The 23,018-nt window shown below is 47.6% G+C and overlaps 1 protein-coding gene across 1 annotated transcript in view; it reads right to left on the bottom strand.

Moving 5' to 3' along the window:
• Positions 1-23,018, bottom strand: part of MTMR7 (myotubularin related protein 7) — a gene marked incomplete at its 5' end in the record, with an annotated part of 39,991 nt that overhangs the window by 2,071 nt on the left and 14,902 nt on the right. The window contains 6 exon segments of the mRNA XM_015409245.1: positions 1,179-1,310; positions 2,644-2,844; positions 4,621-4,670; positions 7,329-7,454; positions 9,725-9,834; positions 14,888-15,020. Coding sequence (XP_015264731.1) covers positions 1,179-1,310; positions 2,644-2,844; positions 4,621-4,670; positions 7,329-7,454; positions 9,725-9,834; positions 14,888-15,020 — 752 coding nt within the window.

Raw genomic sequence — 23,018 nt, 5'->3', positions numbered from 1 at the left:
GCTTGGATGAGCCTGGCGTAGCTACCCCTGCTGTCCGATTCCTCCAGTTACATGTGGTCAGAGGTTGACTGCATGCTCATAAGCAGATCAGTGGCTGGGTTAAGTAACAATCAGACATGGATTCAGAATGGAGCAGTCTAGTAAGGGCTTGAGAAGCTATTTTAAGAAACCCTGTAACACGATAAGCGCTAGTGGTAGCAGTTGACAGATTATTCGTTTCTTTGCCAAACCTAAGCTCTTCGGACGTACTTCATTCTCAGACATGCAGCTGGCTTAAGGTGTGTCTTGAATGTAAGTTTTTTATTTTAGTAAAGCAGACAATAAGCAACATTAAAACCCTTCTGATAAAAAGGGGGTGGGGGAATGCTAAATTTTGCCCCTACCCATATAAAGCGAGATTTCAGTTTGCAATTATATAAACTGCTCTAACTTTGGCGGGGAAATGACTGTATGTGCGCTTTTAAGACATTTACATAATTGGACACACTTGTTTCAATGTATCTAAAAGCTACATTAATGCTTTCATTGACTATTGTGACGGCTGTTTATAATTTAGAGCAGAGGTGTCAAACTCATTTGTTACGAGGGCCGGATCTGACATAAATGTCACTTTGTCGGGCCGGGCCACATGGGCCATAAACATAATGCCAGGTACTGGAGAGAAAAACTGGATAAAGGACAGCAGCTGATGAGCTCTGAGTTGGTGTGTCCTCACTGCAAGGCCCCCTGGGCTGGGAGAAAGGTGCAAAGGAAAACCCCTGTGGGGAGACCCGAGAGCCAGCGGTGCAGCACAGGGCGGCAGACACTCCCACACTGCTTGACCGCTGGAGATGAAGCTGTTCTGCCATGCTGAAGCGACACTCCCCTGAGCAGCCTCCTGTTCCCTCCCTCAGCACTAGTTGCCCACGGGCCGCCTAAGAGCCCCGGATGGGCCACTTCTGGCCCCCAGGCCTTATGTTCAACACCATGATTTAGAGTTTTGCCATTTTATTGTTACTCCTGTTAAGCGTTCTGTAAAGTGGGATAGAAATAATTTGGTAAGTTAATGAATGAACAAAAAGCCGCGTTTCTATGGCATAATCTGTCTATACACTGGAATGAAGCACAGAACACGAGCAGTGGCATTTTACCTTAGTACTTTCTGGTAAAGAACATCCAATAACAAGAACCTCACTTACTTATAAACAAACTGCCAAGGAGCCGACTGTGGATTCAAGGTCCTGTTATAGTCTTCCCTATACAGAGGATTCATATAATCAGCACGGTTCTTCCACAAATGAGCCCAAAGTGAATACGTCCGTTCTTGAATCCTGAGGGTTTAAAACGCAAGTCTGTGAACTGCTTTGCTACACTTTTTCCCTCCAAAAGCCATTGGTGCAAGTAAATTGAGAAAGTAAGTCTGTATTTAGGAATGGTAGAATTCAAATGCACTCTCTTCTCAAGATCTGGCCACACTGTCCCCCCCCCCATTTCTCCCTCAGAAATGGCTGTGATCCCCCCCCCCTATTATGGAGGAATTTAAAGCAGCCTTCACATGACAGATATAATATGTAGAAGAAGATACTGGATTTATACCCCGCCCTTCACTAAAAGGAGTCTCAGAGCGGCTTACAAGCTCCTTCCCCTCCCCACAACAGACACCCTGTGAGGTAGGTGGGGCTGAGAGAGCTCTGACAGAAACTGCTCTTTTTCAAGAACAGCTCTTATCAGAACTATGGTTTGCCCAAGGTCATCCAACAGGTGCAAGTGGAGGAGTGGGGAATCAAACCCAGTTCTCCTAGATTAGAATCCGCACACTTAACCACTACACCAAACTGGCTCTCTGTAAACCATCTGGTCATATCCATACAGTAATCTTAACACTGGCTTTGAGGGCTGCCCACTGCCTGGAGACCTGTCCCTTTAATAGAGGCTTTAGGATGTTTTTTTACCAGGTGACATTTACCTCCATACCATAAAAAGCTTCAGCTGCTTGTTTCCATATCATTAAGCCTCTATTAAAAGAACGGGGCATTTTTTTCTTCAGGCCTGTTGGCAACCCTACTGTCTTCCTCTCATCCCGCGGTAAGGGGAAGGAGAAGAGATTTTTCACACGCATTTTAAATGCCCAGATTGGAACCCAAGGACAAACCATGGCCATTAAACAAGGGAGAACGAGCTATTAAAAGCCCAGCCTTTTGCTGTTCACTATGAAGGCATGTTGACTGCAAAGGCAGGGGGGAAATTTCCATGGGACAAGCTGTCTTTTGTAGTCTCTAGGGTTGCCAAGTCTATCTTCGCCGGGAGCGGAGGGCTCCCGGCTGGCATTTTGCGTGAAGCCGCGCCGCACGCACGTCACCCGGAAGTGACGGGAGGACGCCAGGCACGCTGGGGGCAGGGCCATGGCCATACAAGGGAAAACCATAGAGTTTTCCCTTGTATGGCCGTGGCCCCGTGCCCGGCGTGTCTGCATCACTTCTGGGTGACGCGCACGTCGGGGTGGAGTTCCCCCCGGGGCCCAATCCGGCGGCACTGGGGAACAGGCCTCTGGGACGGGGATTTCCCCGCCCCCCGGGGGGACTTGGGATCCCTAGTAGTCTCCCAATGATAAAAGTAGGGAAAAGGGGTGTGTATACTTATGGTCTAAAGGAAAGTCCACCTTACTTCAGCTCTCGCCTCTCCTTCTGATTGTTGCACAGAAAATTCCCAAACTGGCAGGAATAGATGTGGTGCTGTATGTGGACGAGGAACCTTTCGTTGAATTCAAAGGCACAAGGAAATTGTTCCATCAGTTGCCACACACATTCGATGAACTGGTCGATAACTGGAGAGATCTCCTTTGGGTCGCCGTCTAAGTTGCCATACCTAAAACAATCCCACCCACCCCAAAAAAAGGTCAGTTCCCGATATGGAATGATAAATGAAATATGGCACGATACATAGAAATTAATAGGATCAAGCCTTTGAGATTAACATTTAAGAGGCGGATCTGGTATAATACGCCAATGCTTCAGAGCCAAAAAACAGTGTGGTATAAAACTTACTTTACCAAAGCAAAAGGTAAAGGTTCCCTTGCTCGAAAGCCAGTCGAGTCCGACTCTAGGGTTGCGGTGCTCATCTCCGTTTCAAAGCCGAAGAGCCAGCGCTGTCTGAAGACGTTTCCGTGGTCATGTGACCGGCATGACTAAACACCAAGGCGCACGGAACGCTGTTACCTTCCCACCGAAGTGGTACCTATTTATCTACTTGCAAGTTCTTGCTTTCGAACTGCTAGGTTGGCAGGAGCTGGAACTAGAGACGGGAGCTCACTCCGTCATGCGGCACAATCGGGTCTCGAACTGCTGAACTACCGACCTTCCGCAGCCTGCAGTTCAGCGTCTTAACCGCTTGAGCCACCGCAGCTCCATTCCCAAACTTACTTTACCAAAGCAAAAGGAACATAGCTTGTGAAAACCAGAGCCCTAAGAATGGAGGCCTGGATACTGCTGCAAGTATATTTTGTAACGTCCATTTGAGCAAGGAAGCGTGGGGACTACATTCTCCATGCCTCACTGCACCAGTGCGCTTGCAACACTGCCCTTCCTGCTGCTGCCCTCTCTGCCACCTGTGCCTGGGGCAAAAGGGGCAGTCTCAAGGCTGAGGGGGCAAAAGAATCTCATTTTGGCGCTTGGCTGTGTTCAAAATGTCTCCAGAGTAGGCTTGCCAAGTCCCCCCGGGGAGCAGGGAAACCCCCGCCCCAGAGGCCACGGTCATCCGAGGGTAAACTCTATGGTTTTCCCTCGGATGGTCCTGGCCCCGCCCCCAGCGTGCCCGGCGTACCCGCGTCACTTCCGGGTAACGTACATGCGGCGCATGTGCGCTTCGTGTGCTCCAGACGCTGGCCAGGAGTCCCCCGCTGCGGTAAGTTTCTGACTTGGCAACCCTACTCCAGAGAGGTTCACCATATATTATTTATCATATAAGCCTTGATACAAAACATCTAAGTATTGTCTCTTAACACATCACAAAAGATATTGCACAACCCCTGTACCAATATCAGTCCTCCTTAATTATACAAAAGTTCCAAGAGGGAGGACTCCTTTAAGTCTATTGTGAAAAAGTGCTCAGTCTTCCTCCAACAGAGGTCCAGATATCCTCCTGTTTCAGTGTCTTCCTCAGGGAGTTCAACAGATATTTCCAAGCACAAGGTTGCCAAATAAGAAAATATTTATTCAAATTTTCCAATGAACGCTACAAAAAGTCTCTCTTAGTGAGCTCAAAGCTTCCTCCAAAGTGAAAAGCACGTGTGTATGTGTATATATATATGTATATGTGTATATATATATGTGTGTATATATATATATATATATATGTATGTATATGTGTGTATGTGTGTTTGTGTGTGTGTGTGTAAATTATTTGAGATATTTTGTAATCGTCTGTAGCATGGTATTTGCTGATTTTTGGTATTTCCTACTTACCGTGGGTCCTATTTTGGTTTTGTGAATTCCAGAGAGGTTCCAACAGCTTAGAAAATATCAGTTATGGAACCTATAGCTAGTCAGAAAACTCTCTTCATTTGATTTCCAATAGCAACAAGGAAGATTGTACTCAAGTTAGCCACAGCACTGAAAAATGTCTAAATGATCAAACCGTGCTTACCTGTGGTTAAATTTATGACCAAATGAAACCCAATCCTTATCAATTAATACCTAAAATGAGAGAGGGGTATGTAAGTAGCATGCAACGAAGCTCATGTGAATTTTTAAGCAAGCAGGGAGAAGCTGCAAAATCATCTTCACTGAGTCTGCTCACCCACATCCTATATTAGGAGATCTTTCAATGGAGTTGACAGCACTGTTGTGTTTTTTTACATCCTGTGCGAGGAACACCGATTCCAGTCAGGCCCACAGCACAAGTAGTGGGGCCAGCACCTCCTCAACAACACTCAGATATTTTAAAGGAGGGTAGAGCTTGCGGGTAATGGAGTGTTGCTTATGGGGGTACCACACAAGGAATTATTTTCCTTTAAAGACCATAGAGAAACGGGGGAATTCCTACAGTGTCATTTCCCAGCATTTTTTTCTCCCTTGCCATTCCTCAGTGTTTCAAGGGCTGGGGAATGGGGCTGAGAGCTGGGGCTGATCCACCACAGACAGGCAAATGGCAAGCCTAACCACAAGGGGAGGGGAGCCCCTCCATGCCACTTCACCAATCTGAAATGCTCTGTCTCCCCCACAGGGACAAACAAATGCCTTTCGTGTTCAAATAGTTGGATTCTGCACACAATTGTTTGTTGAGGATAGCACCAAAGAAGAAAAAACCACGGCAGCCCAACTCTGTATAGCAGCTTTGGTACTGGGAACCCGCATACCTCAGGGACCGCCTTTCCCCATATGGACCCTGAAAGACACTGCGAGCGGGGACCCAGAACCGGCTGGCTCTCCCAATCGTCAAGGAGGCCAGACTGGTGGCAACTAGGGCCAGGGCTTTCTCGGTGGCGGCTCCACTCTGGTGGAATGAGCTCCCGGAAGAGACTAGGGCCCTGCAAAACGGAGCTCCGCCAGGCTTCGGGCGCCCCCGCCACTAACACCTCCACCGCCAATAATTAATATATACTCTGGCGGAGCCCTGGCCCGGCGGTCCCTCAAGCACAGCCCGTGCCAATGACCTGAGATAGCTGCAGAAGGCCGAAGAGTCAATTGGAATATGAGGAATGTTGCTAGCACAAAACTGTTTGAATTTTGTATTTATTAATGTATGTGATTTTATTATGATTGCATTATGGGAATTTTATCCGCCTGTAAGCCGCCCTGAGCCAGCCTTGGCCAGGAGGGGAGATTAAAAATGTAATAAATAAATAAAAAGAAAGAAAGAAAGAAGAGCTTTGCACTGCCTTGAGAGCTGGTTGACTATAGCGGCAGCTGGTCAGCTCAGGCCCCTCCACACGTGATTTCCTTCCACCACCACCTTTCTGGAAGCCCTTCCTCTCTGCGGCTCCCCGTCCTCACTCTTTATTGTTACAAGCTCTTGGTTTTACAGTTAAATTCTAATGGCTCCGGTATGTTTAGATTTTTGTCCTGCTCTGTTTTTATACGATACGAGATTGTGTCCATTAACCGCTGCTTAGTTTGCTTTCTCTTTTTCACACTATTTTGCGATGTTAACTGTTGTGTTTTTGTGCTTGTCTTGTTCTGAAGTGATCTTGGGCAGTTTTTAAATGGCTGCACTGGCTGCCAATTGGATACCGAATCCGATTCGAGGTTATGGTCCTGACCTTTAAAGCCCTACGCGGCCTGGGACCAGCATATCTGCAGGACCGCCTCTCCCCGTATGTGCTGCGGAGAGCCTTGCGCTCCGTCAATCAACACCTCCTGGAAATCCCCAGCCCAAGAGATGTCCACTTAGCCTCAACCAGGGCCAGGGCCTGGTGGAACATGCTCCCACTTGAGATCAGGACCCTGCAAGAGCTATTACGGTTGCGCAGGGCCTAGGCTTGCCAAGTCCCCCCGGGCGGCGGGGAAACCCTTGCCCCAGAGGCCCGTTCCCCGCCGCCGCCAGATCGGGCCCCGGAGGGAACTCCACCCCGACGTGCACATCACCAGGAAGTGACACGACCACGCCGGGCACGCTGGGGGCGGGGCCACAGTCGTCCGAGGGAAACTCTGGTTTTCCCTCGGATGGTCGTGGCCCCGCCCCCAGCGTGCCCAGCGTGGTCACGTCACTTCCTGGTGACGTGGATGCAGTGCGCGTGTTTCAACCCGGGAGTCCCCCGCTCCAGAACAAGGTGAGACTTGGCAACCCTAGCAGGGCCTATAAAATGGAGCTGTTCCACCAGGCCTTTGGGTGAGGCGACCTTCCCTGCTTTTGGTACCCGCCCAGTGCCTCCTAGACACGGTTTATCATCTATGGCGCACTATATTTTAGGTACCTCCCACCATCTGATCAAAAACTTATAAAGCAGGTCATCTAACATCACCTGTTTAAATGTCAAAGGAGACGCTGGGTTCCTCATATTTAATGCCATCTTGTTTTAATTGCTTAATTAATTATTTTTATATCTTGGTTTTTATTGTTTTTACTATGTTGTGAGCCGCCCTGAGCCCATTCGTAGGGTAGGGCGGGATACACGTTAAATAAATAAAGGGAATCGGGAACTGATAATGCCCTTGGCTCCACCTTGTCGGCTCTTCACCAGTGCTTTAACAATTGTCCGCCTGGCACAAAAACACATACAACCGAGCCACAAGAGAGTTACACCCGTAAAAATGGTTTCATTTTGTGGGAGACTCTTCTATTAATTAACACTTTGCAACTACAGGGCGCACCACTTTCTGAAACCCGTTTCCCTGTACGGCAGATCTGCTTACCATAAATCCCTTCATAGTTCTATAAAACGGATCAAGCAAAAGGCTTGCGATAGAGCAAACCTGAGAGGTCCGGTCCCATCCATCAGAACAGTGAACGAGAACACTCACTCCTTCTTCCGCTACGGCCTAAAACAGAGAGGAAGGGATGATACACAGATAACACACCGAGCAGTCGGTTCCCTTTATGAAATAAAAATTACAGAGAGCAGCTCACCCAGCAGGTGCAAAAACTTTCAGTACACAGAATGTTTCAGTCAACAGGGTCAGATATTAAATTCCTGAACCTGATATGAGAGTGGGGGGAGAGCTGCCCTCTCTGCCCTCTTCTGCGTATACCATCTGATCCAGCCAGCCAGTGCCACGTTCATCTACATCTGAACCATCTTCCCGAGGGCAGACGGCAGGTTCCAGAAATACATGAACATGGTATTCAATCAAGACTTGACTTTCCACTGGGTGAATGGGGAGGACCCATATGCAAGGCCTTCCATATTCAGTCCAGGTAATAACCAGGGGTCATTTCCTGCAGGAGTGCACAGGAGCGGAGCTCCGGCAATAAAGAGCCCAGGGGGTGGGCACATGCAACAAGCCCCACCCCCTGCTCCCAGCAGCCCTCAGTCAGAGCAAGAAGCAGCCAGGTAAACTGCAGAGGCCCCCCCCCCCCGGCCCAAAACAGTCCAGTGGCACCTTTAAGACCAAGTTTTATTCAGGTACAAGCTCTCCCTCCTCTGCGAGGGCAGATCTGCATGCCCCCCCAATAGCTAGCAATCCAACAGTCCAGTGGAGCCTGAGCGGTGGGTGTGGCCTTCTGACACACTTCTGCTGGTGTCAGGGGGTGTGGCATATGCAAATAAGTTATGCTAATGAGCTCCTGCACCTCTTTTTCTACAAAATGACCCCTGGTAATAACTACTGACAGGTGCGCGCACACATCATTTTCTGCAGGGTCCATTCCGTCACATACAGATTATATTTCAAGTGTACCAGGTTTGCCCCATAGAGATCCTGACACTTCAGGCTGTCCTTATCTTTCATTTCACCAACATTACCCATAAGGTGCGGCTATGACATCCTGTTTAGTCTTGCTCCTCACTGGGCAGCAAAGGGCCACTTAAGGCCTCGGCCATTCTGTGTCTGCCTCCAGGAAGTTCCCCAGGTATCCAGAACTTTAGCCAAACTCCGCCACTTCCATGGCCTGGGTGAGCAAAGTGCCCAGCCACGGTGTAGGGATACAGCCGGCTTTACCAAAGATCTAGCTCAGTTCTGGCAGGGGGCAGTGGTAGCACTCAAATGACACAATCCATTTCTTACTGGCTCACTGGAAGCATTCACACGAGTGCTGAAAAAGCAGGCTGATGCCACGACAGACCAGAAATGGATCTACAAGCCGTTATTTAGCAGGCAGCCTGCAGACATACCTGAAAACGTCCTCCTCCTTGCCCACTGATTCTCTGTCTTCCCTCCCAACAACTGGCTTGTCATTTTCTCTGCTCCTTGGAATGGTTGCCAGGGCTCCAGTTCTGACTACCATTTTTCCCTTTGATGATGTGTGTGCACTCACATACCATGTAGAAGCCTGGTAGTCAGGCATGGAGGTGTCAATAGACAAAACAACTAGCAAACTCTAATGCCAAGTGATCACTCCAGGGGAGTGGGGGGGAGGAGGAGGAAGAAGGAGAAGAAGAAGAGATTGGATTTATACCCCACCCTTCACTATCTGAAGGAGTCTCAGAGTGGCTTACAATCTCCTTTCCCTTCCCCTCCCCACAACAGACACCCTGTGAGATAGGTGGGGCTGAGAGAGGTCTGAGAGAACTGCTCTTGAGAGTTCTGAAATAACTTGTGACTGACCCAAGGTCACACCAGCAGCTGCATGTGGAAGAGTGGGGAATCAAACCCGGTTCTCCCATATTAGAGTCCATGCTCCTAACCACTACTGGATCCTAACAAACTGGATTAGGATGAAACAGGTGGCCCTAAACCCACAACTGCCTGAGTTAACACTGTTCTACATTGTATCTGCTGTCACTAGGCTTACCAAATCTCGCAAAATCACGGCAGGGGATCCACATGTCTTCGCAGAATGTGTGCCGCAGGGTGTCGCTCTGGCAACAGGGCTGTTTGGAGCCCCGTTGCCAGAGCGACGCGTAGCGTCACATCCTGGCGACGGCGGGTGCAACGTGTCTCGCTGTCCCCGCGGCACGGATTCTGTGAAGACATACAATCCCCCGCCGCGACTTGGCAACCCTAGCTGTCACTGAAATACACGGTCAACTTCTGAAGCACTGAAACGTAACACATTTGGGGGGCACATTTATTTCTTCAGGCAACAGCAATCAGCCAGATATTCTGGTTCCTGAGTCAGCTTGTTCCCAGTCTCCCAAGAAGTTCTATACCTTTGCAATGAAGATGCCAGCGTCCATGATGGCTTTGATGTGCTTTAGCCAGCCTGAATTCTCCAGTCCCCAGAGGAAGTCATTCATTGAAGGAGATCTCAACTCACAAACTGTAAAATCAGTCACAGTTTCAATACACAATCAAACATTTGTATCCCTTGGTTTTACACTGTCAGTTCCAACATTCACCCCCAGTCCTAAAATACAATATCTGGAAATATCCCAAATATTTCTAAGGAACCAGAGACTGGTTTGCATAAGCATGTACATTACTTGATTGCCAAATGAAGACCTACAAATGTGAATGGGAAACCATGGACAGAGACAGAAAATTCTGTAGACAAGAGCTTTCACATCCCCTCACATCACTGGAAAGTCAACACTGTTACATGGAGTCAGCTCACAAAGGCAAACTACAATTTACATGCATTACATGCATATGTGCAGGGCTATTTTGGGGCAGGAACGCACAGGAACGGAGTTCCGGCTGGCTTCAGAGTTGGCCACGCCCACTACAGCCAAAACCTCTGCGTGCGTGGCTACTACAGAGGGAAGGCCTGGAGAGTGACCCCCTCCCGGCGACTCCGAGGTGGGCGGGCCAGGGGGGGCCTAGAAGTTTAAACTGCCTTTCCTACCCTCCAAGGGCCGGCTTGCCCGGGCTCCCCGCAGTTGGCATGGGGTGTGGCCTAATATGCTAATTATCTATGCTGTCAGGGTGTGGCCTCTTATGCTAATGAGTTCCTGCTGGGCTTTTTCTACAAAAAAAAGCCCTGCATATGTGTATAATCAAAGCTTTGATTTCCCCCCCTTAAATGAAATACAGCCTTAGCAGACTGCTATTTTAAACGGATGAGTGGCACAGTGGGGGAGCTCTTAACTCTTTACCCCTTCAAATCCCTGCCCACTCACCTTTCCCCATGGCAGGATCTGAGATCTGGAGCTCCGATGGGGTGGGCGAGGGCAGCTGCGTAGGACTGATTTTGAGCAGAAAAATGGCCAGCAGAAAAAGGGTTAATTATCCCTCCCTCCCACATTGCTTCTCTCTTCAAAGTTGCAGCCTTTCAAGGCTGCTTTTCTTCTTTAAAAAAATAGAGCTTCCTTACACACACAGGCATACAACATGTACTTTACTCTTTTTTTTTTGCCAGTCTAATAATTAAGAGGCGTATGACGAAGTCTTTTCTTCCATAATATGCCAGTCTAATAATTAAGGGACGTATGACGAAGTCTTTTCTTCCATAATATTAGAATCAAGCTGTTAAACTTTCCTGGTGTTTTTCAGCAGTGTCATTTACCAACTCTGGCTTATTGACTGACTGGATGAGTGCTCCAAACCCAAATGTCCTGCATCAAAACCCAAGACTCTGAAATCTATCCTAATGAGGGTTTGTGTGTGCTAGGTAAGGTGCCGAGCAAGATCCAGATGAAGTGCTCCCAGCCAATGCGTCTGATGCAGTGAAGTCTCATTTTCTTGTACCGCAAATGTAACCCGCTGGGGGAAAAGTGATTTTACATCCAGTAAACTGATCTAAAGTCACTACCAGCAGGGCTTGAAAAATCTTAAAAGCTCTATCAGAAGGGATAAACATACATGCATAAATATATTTTCGAGCTTTCTGCAGGCGAGTGCTCCACACCATTCGCAGCAGACACCTGTGTTTGGTTTTCTGGCTCCTCTGCCTTCCCTTAAATGAGAGGCCGATTGACCTGATCTTTCTCGCCGCACTTTATCACAAAGAGACTGCTTTCAGGATGGCATCTCTCAAAAGCGTCTTCACGATGGGCACTGACAGCAAGTAAGCCCCTCGAATGATTAATGCACCTGTGCAGATGGCAGAGTGTGCAATTAGCAGCCGCATTCGATCTGAAAACTGCTGCCTCTTGTTTGCAAAGTGCAGGGGGAAAACCAAAGCCCTGTTCCTCAATCACAATCAATATTTGCTCTCCACTTTACTGAGCAAAGTCCCCCACTGTCCTAAATTACAGGCCAAGGCTACGTACAGGCAAAGTGACGGGAGTTCAACTGGGAATTCATTTAGGTAGGAACTCAGTAAGCAAAAAGCTCCATTAGATCCCACGGGTGCCTCCATATCTGCATATCAGCCAGGGGGGTGGGGGGGTGGAATAACCCTGAAACACTTTAATCTATAAAAAGGATCTGCAGACTAGAGAATTTGGGACACATCTGGCCTTAAGCACAGGGAAACTGCTGCTGTGCATCCAGGGAGGGGGGGGAGCTCAAATTTCTTGTAAACTCAGCAACTGTCAAAATGACCTTATTTCGCTTTCCAGGAGAGGAGCCGTGGTGTGGAAGAAAATGAAAAGCACATTGATAGGTATCTGGCCCCATGAGCAAAAAAATACCAGTAAAAGAGGTAAATTAATGGTCTGATTTTTATTTGTTCACATTTGTATGTAGATAGGAACTCTCAGGCTATTAGCCACAAGGTATAGGTAGGAACTCTCGGTCTGGGGCAAGTGATGCTCTGTATTCTTGGTGCTGGGGGGGGGGACAACAGTGGGAGGTCTTATTGTCCTGGCCCCACACTGCTGGACCTCCTGAGGGCACCTGGTATTTCTGGCCACTGTGTGTGACCCAGATGGTCCACTGGCCTGATCCAACATTGGCTTCTCTTATGTTCTATAGGAACGCTTGGTCTGGGGCAAGGGATGCTCTGTATTCTTGGTGCTTGGGGAGGGGAACAGTGGGAGGGCTTCTAGTGTCCCGGCCCCACTGCCGGACAGTGATGCTCTGTATGCGGTGTGCGAGGGGGGGTGTCAACAGTGGGAGGGCTTCTAGTGTCTTGGCCCCACTGCTGGACCTCCTGATGGCACATGGTATTTTTGGCCACTGTGTGACAGAGTGTTGGATTGGATGGGCCATTGGCCTGATCCAACATTGGCTTCTCTTATGTTCTTATCCTTCCTCCACAGAGCTCAGGGGAAGTGTGTCACGTACGGATTAAACTCATTTTATCCTCACAACAACCCTGTAAAGTAGATTACACTGGGAAAATTTACTACCCAAGGCCACTCAATAGGTTTCAGTGCATGTTAAGTACTCAGATGGGAGACCACCAAGGAAGTCCAGGGTGGCTACGCAGAGGCAGGCAAAGGCAAACCACCTCTGGAAGTCTCTTGCCTTGAAAATGCCACAGAATCACCCTAAGTCAGCTGTGACTCGATGACACTTTCGCTACTTCAGTACTTTACACGATGGATTGGATCCTACAGATCTGTCAATGGCGAAGCCTTCCTCCTGCAACCTGCATCAGAAGAAGGCGCCACCCTTAGCAGAACAGGTCCCTGTGGTCCCACCCATGGCATGGAGATTAGGCCATGCCAATGTCAACATTAGAGACAAACCATAGCTCATGAGCCGAACTTACATGCCCTCATGGACAGGAAGGCCCTAGTCCAGTCTCTGGAATCTCCAGCAGAAATAGACTGACCATTTCACGTACAGGGAAATTTCCCAGTTGGCCACTGCCCTAGTGGTACCCAGGAGCAAGTAAAGCCAAGCCCCAGCAACTCTGCCAATGCTTCAGGTGCTACTTGGCTAAGATCTCTTCAGTGGCAACGATAACCCACATCAGCTCAACAATCGTCGCCTCCTGCACATCGTTGGTCCCACAGAGCAGAGTGGCTCCAGAAGTGCTGGCTTGAAGCACTAACAGGGCTGCTGAGCTCAACTTGCTCCAGGGCCGTTTCCACTTCCCAGCCCACTCCCATTCTCTAGTTAAGGTTCTCAGCTAGCAGGACTGCCAAAGACCTCTGAGTCCTTGGATAGCTACTGCCACTTCGAGTAGATCATGCTGGGCTAGCTGGATCAATAGCCTGACTGCATTTAAAGCAGAACAAAAGAAGAGAAGAGCCCTGCTGGATCAGATGAACAGTCCATCGGGTCCAGCATCCTGCCTCACACAGTGGCCAACCAGTTCCTCTGGATGGCCAGCAACAGGGCCCAGAGGCCCAGGCCTTCCCCTGATGTTGCCTCCTGGCTCTGGGATTCAGAGGATCACTGCCTCTGAATGTGGAGGCTCCCCTCAGTCACCATGGCTAGTAGCCATGGATAGACGTAATCCTCTATGAATTCCCTTTTAAAGCTGTTTTATTTCTGTGGCCATCACTACACCCTCTGGCAGTGAATTCCACATTTTAATCACTCTTGGGGTAAAGCAGTATTTCCTTTTGTCCATTCTGAACCTACTGCCCCATCAGCTTCATTGGATGCCCTCGAGTTCTAGTATTTGGGGAGAGGGAGAAACATTTCTCTTGGTCAACTCTCTCCACCCCATGCATAATTTTATAAATCTTTATCATGTCCCCCTTTAGTCATCTAAACTGAAAAGTCCCAGGCTCTTCAGCCTTTCCTCATAGGCAAGGTGCTCCAAACCCCTAACCAGGGCTTTTTTTGGCAGAAAAAGCCCGGCAGGAACTCATTAGCATAATAGGCCACACCCAACAGCAGAAACACATTAGCCTACTAGGCCACACCCCTGATAGAGCAGCTCATTAGCATATTAGGCCACACACCCCACGTTACCAGAAGTGTGCTCATCCAGCCACACCCACCTTTTGCTTCTTATTCTGTTCACCTTGTTTGTTGTCAACACCCAGGGCTCTTTTTGTAGCAGGAACCCGTTGCATGTTAGGCCACACACCCCTAATGTAGCCAATCCTAATGAGTTCCTGCTGTTGGGTGTGGCCTATTATGCTAATGAGTTCCTGCTGGGTGTGGCCAACTTGGGAGCCAGCCGGAACTCCGTTCCTGTGCGTTCCTGCCCAAAAATAGCCCTGCCCCTAATCATCTTGGTTGCCCTCCTCTGCACTTTTCCCAGCTCTGCAATGTCCTTTTTGAGATAGGGTGACCAGAACTGTGCATAGTATTCCAAACGAGTCCGCTTCATGGATCTATGCAGGGGCATTACGGTACTGGCCATTTTGTCTTCAATCAGACCATTATCTACTTCAAGGAACCAGTTCCATCTAAGTGTGCTTTTAGCACCACTACTTTAATATTTCATTGTAGACATTAACAGTACAAAACCCACACATTCACAATATTTCTTGTGCATTTCTAAGCCCACCAAGAAGCACAGGTGGTGCAATGCGGCCCTCAACATCTGGCATGTAGCTGCCCTGAACACATGAAGGCTATACCTTCTAGCATTTTTTGGAGACTGCTCCTCATGACATGGATATTCTCAATGCCGATGAACTGAAACTTGATGTTGGAGTAATTGTCTTCATTTTCGTAGCCCTTCCCAGCTGCTCTGTTTGCCATTGCATTGAGCTGCAAATGTAGAAAAAGAGAAAACTTAAAGGTCAGTACAGACAATGGTCACACTATTTACCTGTAGAGAAAAAAGAATGATGTGAAGTGAATTTATTTCAAAAGGGAAACACTGAAATCAACTAAGCCATTTTGTTGTGCATCTCTAAACATGTCCAGACATCACTGAAACCCCACTGGGCGCACAAGGAGACCCATGAGTAGGACTACTTTTCTAGCACAGTTTTCTTCTACTCTTCCTCCAATGAGCTCCTGGCAGCTCACATGGCTCTCCATTCTCCATTTCCCCCTCAAAACAACCCTGAGATAGGGGAGGTTACTAACCATGGTGAGTTAAGGGAACCTCCTCATTCAGAGGCAGTAAACCCCTATAAACCAGCAGTAGGAGGCAACATCAGAAGAGGGCCTTGGCCTTCTGTGCCCGTTTCTTTGGCCCGCTTCTGATGTTCCCAGGGTGTGATCCCTATCAGTAAAGGCCAGGCCACCCAGTTTGGAAGCAGAGGATCCTCTACTGCAGCACTGTTCCCAAATGCACTGATTTACTTTTCTTCGTATGAGTCAATGATTGCCATTCTCTCATACGGGAGACTGGACAGTCTTTGGGGTGGGACTAATCCTGCTTGTAACCTCTGGTAACTCCCGTCATTGAATCAAGCCCGATCCTTTCTGGGTTCCGTGTCTTGGTGATGGAATTCTGATGTGTGACAGAAGTTTGGCAATATCCATTTTATTTTTATAGGAACGCTTTGTAAACTAAATGGCTTCTGCCCCTCTTTTGTACCAGGAGCTGCTGCACAGGAAGTGTATAAAACCCTACATTTCTCTCTCAGTGGTATAATCATACTAGAGCCGATCCTGCATCAGGGGTACGTTGCCGACAGCCAGGTGAGGCCTAGAATTACAACTGATCACCAGCCGACAGAGATCACTTCCTGGAAAAAATGACTGTTTTGGAGGGTGGACTCTATGGCATTTATATCCTACAGAGCGCCCTTCCCTCTCCAAACCCTGCCCTGCCCAGGCTCCCCCCCCCCCAAATCTCCAGGAATTTCCCAACCTGTAGATGGCAACCCTAGGTATGATATCCAGGCCCTACACTATGAAAATGAAGAAACAGCTCTAGCTGTGAAAGGAAACATGCTTTCTCACTGAAGCGAAGGAAGGACACAGCTTTCAAATATATATATAAATGACAGAACGTTGTGTATGAGGGAAGAGTGCCAAAAATGGTGGGGTACTGCTCTGGAGTGGGGGGGGGGATTGGCAACTCTATATGCTTTACAGGATAAAGAGAAGAAATCCCCTTCCACAAACCAAAGCAGAGAAAAATGCCCAGTGGAAAAAGTTGCTCTACGAAATACAAAGGCAGAAGTGTCACTATGTAAAAAGAAGAGGGTAACAGCTGGTCATTTCCCCTGTGAACATGGTTTCACATTCCCAGGTAAAATAACGTTGTTGGGTTAATGGGAATGTTTACTTCTGAGAGCACCATGTATTTGTAGCTCTTCAACAGACGTCAGATACAGAGTTGGGGTTTAGCAGATATGCCACAAGAGCTGTCTCATTTTGCTTGCTAAAGCTTGGCAGAGGCTTCTCCGTCTTGTGAAAGGGCCAATTCATGGCAGGGATTAACGACACCTAATCAAAATAGTGTTCTTCTTACTTATGTTGCTAGTGTGCTGTTACTCAGTGCTGCCTTCAACTAGACAGAACATCCAGCAGATGGCAATCTCTTTGCAGCACACCACAGTATACATTAACCTGCTGAGCTGCTTTCAGATGTTGAATTTTGGATGCTCTTAGTTGTTTGCTAAGAGCTACCAAGTGGACACTTTAATGGACACTTTAAACTGAAAGAGGGAGAGATCAGGAAGATATGAACTGTCCTAGGCATGAAACAGCACATGCTAACAAAGTAACCGTTTCTAAAAAAAACCCATCAGAGACAGGAGTGTGCCACTGCTGATTTAAAATTTTACAGATCACTCATAGATGTGGGGGCTGCTGAATTCTTCCCAGAAGCAGCAGTTTAGTGGTAAATGGGTGGTTCTGCACAAAAGTAACGGGAAACAAAACTAGATTCTGATGGGTTCTATTGCAAGTTTGGAAGGTTTCCCTGATGTTGCAGAACAGGCTATTCACACACAGAGGCTGCTCGCACCAATATGGAGTGTTGACCTCTTTACACTACACCACCACAGAAGGCCTCTATGCCTCTGCTCTGTACCCCAAAACATCAGAGAAACGCCTGGAGGTTCCGGCAAGTATAATTTAAGTGCTGCTATAGTATTTGGAATGTTGGTAAGTTATAGCAATTGTCAGCATTCCATAGCTGAATTAGAGTTTGTAGCTGCACTGTGACATCACAGATGATCTACCAGTAAGGGTTGCCAACCCCCCAATGGGGGGGGGAGGTTCCTCCGATTTCAGGGGAGCCCCAGCCCTGAACAGCCCCGCTGCACACCAGGCACGTCACGCAGGGGATGCGTTTGGCCAGAGCATCCCCTGTAAAATGTGCCGAGCACAATGATGTCACTTCCATGTCACGTCATCGCAGCATGTTCGTAGAAGACCCAGGAGGAGCACCAGGATCCCCCCACCAGCAGACAGGTAAGATCTGGCAACCCTATCTATCAGTCAGGTAGAACTTCTATCCCTGGCTACTTGAGACGGTCGGGAGGGGGGGCTTTCCAGCAGGAAAACTAGGCCTAGGACGGTGTCACCTGCGATGTGATGCTGTCACTTCCAGCGCATCAGAAATTACATCATCGCATTGCTGGTGACATCGAGATGCTCTGGTATTTGAGCAAAAACTCTATGTTAGAAGTCATTTTTACCATAGAGTTTTTGCCCAAATAAACAGAACATCCATGCATCGCTGGTGACATTATGACATTACTCCTGGTTCGCACTGGAAGTGACATTGCCATGCTGCCAGCAAGAAGAAGAAGAAGAAGAAGAGATTGGATTTATACCCCGCCCTTCATTTGGAGTCTCAGAGCGGTTTACAAACTCCTTTCCCTCCCCCTCCCCACAACACGCGGCTTCCCCCCCCCCCCAAATCTCCAGGATAAGAAAAAATGAGGATTGAAGGACTCTGAATTGTGTCTTTGATAATAACGTTTTTAATACTGAGATGCTGGGGGGTCTTTTTAGAACAGTTAAATTTAAGATTTAAAAGGAATAAAAGCAAGTCTGGCTAAGTTCATAGAATGTAGCGTTTTAAGAGATGGCATTGTATTCCTACCAGTGAGTCCCCTACTGGCCAGCTGATCGGTGCCAGGGGAAGGGGCTACAGAGCATGGGACACCCCCCCCCAGCCCTTGTAGGGACCAGGCAATGCTAGGTAGAAGCAAAAAGTGCATAACAACAAGTGGCCAGTTTTAAGCTCCTCAAGATGTTGCAAAATTTGGTTGCATTGACCACTGCAAACAAAACAGGGCTAATGTTCCTGAAAGTCCGTGGGTGGTCACTGAAAGGCAAATAAAGAAAAAGAAGAGGGTAACAGCTGGTCATTTTCCCTGTAGACATGGTTTCACATTCCCAGGTAAAATAAAGTTCTTGGGTTAATGGGAATGTTTACTCCTGAGAGCACCATGTGTTTGTAGCTCTTCACACCACAGACGTCAGATACAGAGTTGGTGTTTAGCAGATATGCCACAAGAGCTGTCTCATTTTGCTTGCTAAAGCTTGGCAGAGGCTTCTCCGTCTTGTGAAAGGGTGCACATGTTCTCGAGGGACCCACTGTCTGATGTGGGTATGTTCCATTCATGCTCTACTTGCATATTTCTCAGTTAAGCAAATATTACAAAGACATCATAAGACTCTAATGCTCTCTTATTCAAAGGAAACACAACCCTTGCTGCAGCCATTGCCCACGGGACTTGCCACACAACATTAAGATACCCCTGAGGGAACGAAGCCTCATCCTGCCTCACTAGTATTTACTAGGGTTGCCAGCTCCGGGTGGGGTAATACTTGGAGATTTGGGGTTGCAGCCTGGGGAGGGCGGAGTCTGAGGAGGGGGGGGACTTCAGCGGGGTCCACCCTCCAAAGCAGCCATTTTCCTCAGTGGAACTGATCTGTATCGCCCGGAGATCAGTTGTAATATCAGATCACCAGGCCTCACCTGGAGGTTGGCAACTGTAGTATTTACACTGGGGGGACAGTGTCACATAATGCATTCTACATCTATGGGGGGCAGGGAAATGAACAATAACACTTTACTCTGTGGTAAAGATTCCTTTCACAAAGTGGCAATACACGTTTTATGATAAAAAGAGAAAAATGATCCACCAAGTGAACAAACCAACTTACCATAGAATTTTTGCCCAAATAAACTGAACATCCATGCATCACTGGTGACATTATGACATTACTCCTGGTTGAAATATGGAAACGATGTTTGCATTGGAACTATGTGTTCTTTTAGGACACAAATTATGGCACATACCCATAAGAGGAGATAAATATCCTGTTGAATTCTAAAATCCTCCTCTGTGTTAGACGATGAGAGTTCCTACAAGTCTGTTTAAATCAAAACCTCCTTTAAAATTCCAGAGGGATTTCTATGCAAGGGCTAAATTAGACCTAACAAGGGTATCCACATGTATTTATTCACATATTCACTCACCTCTTCGTATGTAAAACGCAGTTTGAAAATCTTTTCTGTTTTAAATACAACAAACTGGTTAGGGCCGCAATGTTCCCCCTAAGCTGTGGAGTCTTGTGAGCAAAATTTCTACTTTGTGAGCTACTGGCATTAAAGTTGTGAGTGAGTGATTCAACTACTGCATAAATTAGTTTGTTCTGGAGCCATCCTTCCTGAGCTAAGACAAAAATGCGTGAGCCAGAGGCTAAAAAACTGTGAGCTAGCTCACACTAACTCAGCTTGGAGGGAACACTGGTTAGGGGAGGTAAACTTTACCCCTTTCTCTGCCTTAAGGCACAGTATTCTCTTGCTTTTTCCTTCAAGCCTGGTTCACTTCCAATATTGGGCTGGGAGATGAAAGCTTCAAAAAGCCAAGTATTTGAAGCTTCTTTTCTGTAAACACTCGGCACTCGGCTGCTGTATCCCAAGTGAGACCATTTGGTTTATCAAGGTGTCAGTACCATTGACTCTAACTGGCAATGGCTCTCCAGCGTCTCCGGTAAAGAAAGGTCTTTTACATCACCTGATTCTAGTAACTTGAGATAGTGGGGATTGAACCTGGGATCTTCTGCATGCAAAACTGGTGGTCTCACACTCAGTGCTTTCTATGTGAGTGGGTAGAAGACAGATGAATGGATACACATGGTTGTCAATATCACAACCAGTCTTGTCCTGTTGAGAAACGTACCAGCAGAATGTCCCTTTCGGCGTCTTAAAGACTGCAGGCCAAAACAGACAAGATGCTGGGAGTGGCACGACTGGGACTCATGGTCAGAATGGGACTGTGGCTCTGCTCAAGGGCCTCGTGTTTCAGATGCAGCAATTAACACCATCAAATGTTTGAAGGATGTTATGGATAAATTGACTCACGAGGTCTGGCAAACTGGGCAAATTCAATAAGCGGAAGAAATTGTAGGCAACTGTTATCCAGGTCCTCCTGCTTCTAGAATTTCCTTTCTTCTGAAGCCCGCCTCCTCGCTCCATTGGCTGCCCTGAAGAGGCAGGTATATACTTGGACCCTGGTGTTAAATATACTATGAGGTCACACCTCAGCTTGTATTTCATAGATTACAACAAAGCTTTTGACTGTGGATCATGAAAGGTATGGTTGGTTTTGAAAGAAATCGGTGTGCCGCGACATCGCATTGCTTTGATGCCCAACCTACTCTCTGGACAAGAGGCTACTGTTAGGACAGGATGGGGGGGGGGGGAACAGGATGATTTCCACTTGGCAAAGGTGTCAGACAAGGCGGCGTTTTATCTCCCTGTCTCTTCAATCGATATGTGATATCATAAGGAGAACTGAACTAGATTTAGATGAAGGCAGAGAAAAAAATTGGGGGAAGGAACGTTAACAATTTAAGATATGCAGATGATACCACATTACTGGCAGGAAATATTGAAGACTTGAAACGACGACTGGTGAAGGTTAAAGGTGGTGAAGGAATTACACAACTTTAAGGTTGACAAAGAAATCGAAATTGTTAATGATTTCTATTCCTTGGCTCCATCATCAACCAAAAGGGGAGACGACAACCAAGAAATCAGAAGGAGACTGAGACTGGGAAGGGGAGCTAGAAAAGATCCTGAAGTATCACTGGTGACCAGTGTTCCCTCTAAGCTGAGTTAGTGTGAGCTAGCTCACATTTTTTTATCCTCCAGCTCACCCATTTTTGTCTCAGCTCAGGAAGGAGGGCTTCAGAGCAAACTAAATGATGCAGCAGCCAAATCGCTCGCTCACAACTTTAATGCCAGCAGCTCACAAAGTAGAATTTTTGCTCACAAGACTCCACAGCTTAGAGGGAGCATTGCTGGTGACAGAGATCAAGATCGTTCATGCCACAGCATCCCCCATTACTATGCACAGGTGTGGAAGCTGGACAATGAAGAATGCTGACAGGAAGAAAGCTGACTCATTTGAAAAGTGGTGCTGGAGAAGAGTTTTACGGATACCATGGACAGCCAAAAAGACAAATAAGGAGGGCCTGGCGGGATGTGGCCCATGGGCTCGTGAAGAGTCGGACTCGACTGTGCGACTGAACAACAACAAGAAGAAGAAGATCAAATCAAGCCTGAACATCCCTAGAAGCTAAATTGACCAGACTGAGGCTCTCGTACTTTGATCACATTATGAGAAGCCTAGAGTCACTAGAAAGGATTATAATGCTGGGGAAAGTTGAAGGAAAAGAGGAAGACCCAAGATGAGATGGATTGACTCAACCAAGGAAGCTGTGGCTCTCAGCCTGCAAGACCAGAGCAAGGCTGTTAGCAATAGGACAATTTGGAGGCCCTTAATTCATAGGGTTGTCAGAAGTCGGAAGTGACACGATAGCACTCGGCACACACACCTCCCGTGCAAAGAGAGCTGGAGAAATGCCCCAGCAGAAACATGAGGGAGCTGGCGATTAGTAGAACAACTTAGCACCTAAAGTCCATTCCTTGCTCTCTGCACTGCTACTCAAGGGCCTTTGAGATGGGGGAGGGAGGGCCAGCAGGGCCATTTGGCCCAGGCCTCACGTTCTCAGGGGGCCTCACACTTTTGATGTTAACTCTTAATTTGGTTAAGAAGGTAAAGGTTCCCTTGCTCGAAAGCCAGTCGAATCCGACTCTAGGCTCATCTCCGTTTCAAAGCCGAAGAGCCAGAGCTGTCCGAAGACGTTTCCGTGGTCATGTGGCTGGCATGACTAAACACCGAGGCGCACGGAACGCTGTTACCTTCCCACCGAAGTGGTACCTATTTACTACTTGCAATTTCTTGCTTTCGAACTGCTAGGTTGGCAGGAGCTGGAACTAGAGACGGGCGCTCACTCCGTCATGTGGCACCCGGGTCTCGAACTGCTGAACTACTGACCTTCCACAGCCTGCAGTTCAGCGTCTTAACCACTTGAGCCACCGCAGCTCAATTTGGTTACAGACACAGAAATACTGGCCTTCCCAACCTCCCATTTGCAGTGGGGGCTCGGGCCTCTCTTTACACCTGTGAGGCCCTGCTGCTACCAAACGTTGCACAGAGAATCAGCTTCTGTGCAACATAAATCTGTGAAAAGAGCCCAGGAACGATCAGATTGTAAGTTCTCTGACTCTTTCTGATCCTAATGTCCCCAGCATTAAATAATGCATTTTAAAATATAATGCAAACGTAATCTTAAGGACACCAATCAGAATCTTCATTTTGTTTACTACTCCTTTAACCAGAGACCGTGTTACTAAAGAACTAAATAAAACAGTATTTCCATCCCCTGAGATTTTAGGAAGTAATTTCAATACAATTTAGTATGGTCTAATGTACTCTGAGGAGCTGGTTTGCTGCGGTGGCTCAAGTGGTTAAGACGCTGACTGTGGAAGGT

Source organism: Gekko japonicus, unplaced genomic scaffold (assembly GCF_001447785.1).
Source record: "Gekko japonicus isolate JY-2015 unplaced genomic scaffold, Gekko_japonicus_V1.1 scaffold308, whole genome shotgun sequence".
NCBI classification, from domain to species: Eukaryota; Metazoa; Chordata; class Lepidosauria; order Squamata; family Gekkonidae; genus Gekko; species Gekko japonicus.
The sequence above is the reverse complement of the archived record's forward strand: the minus strand, read 5'-3'. Positions and strand labels throughout refer to the sequence as shown.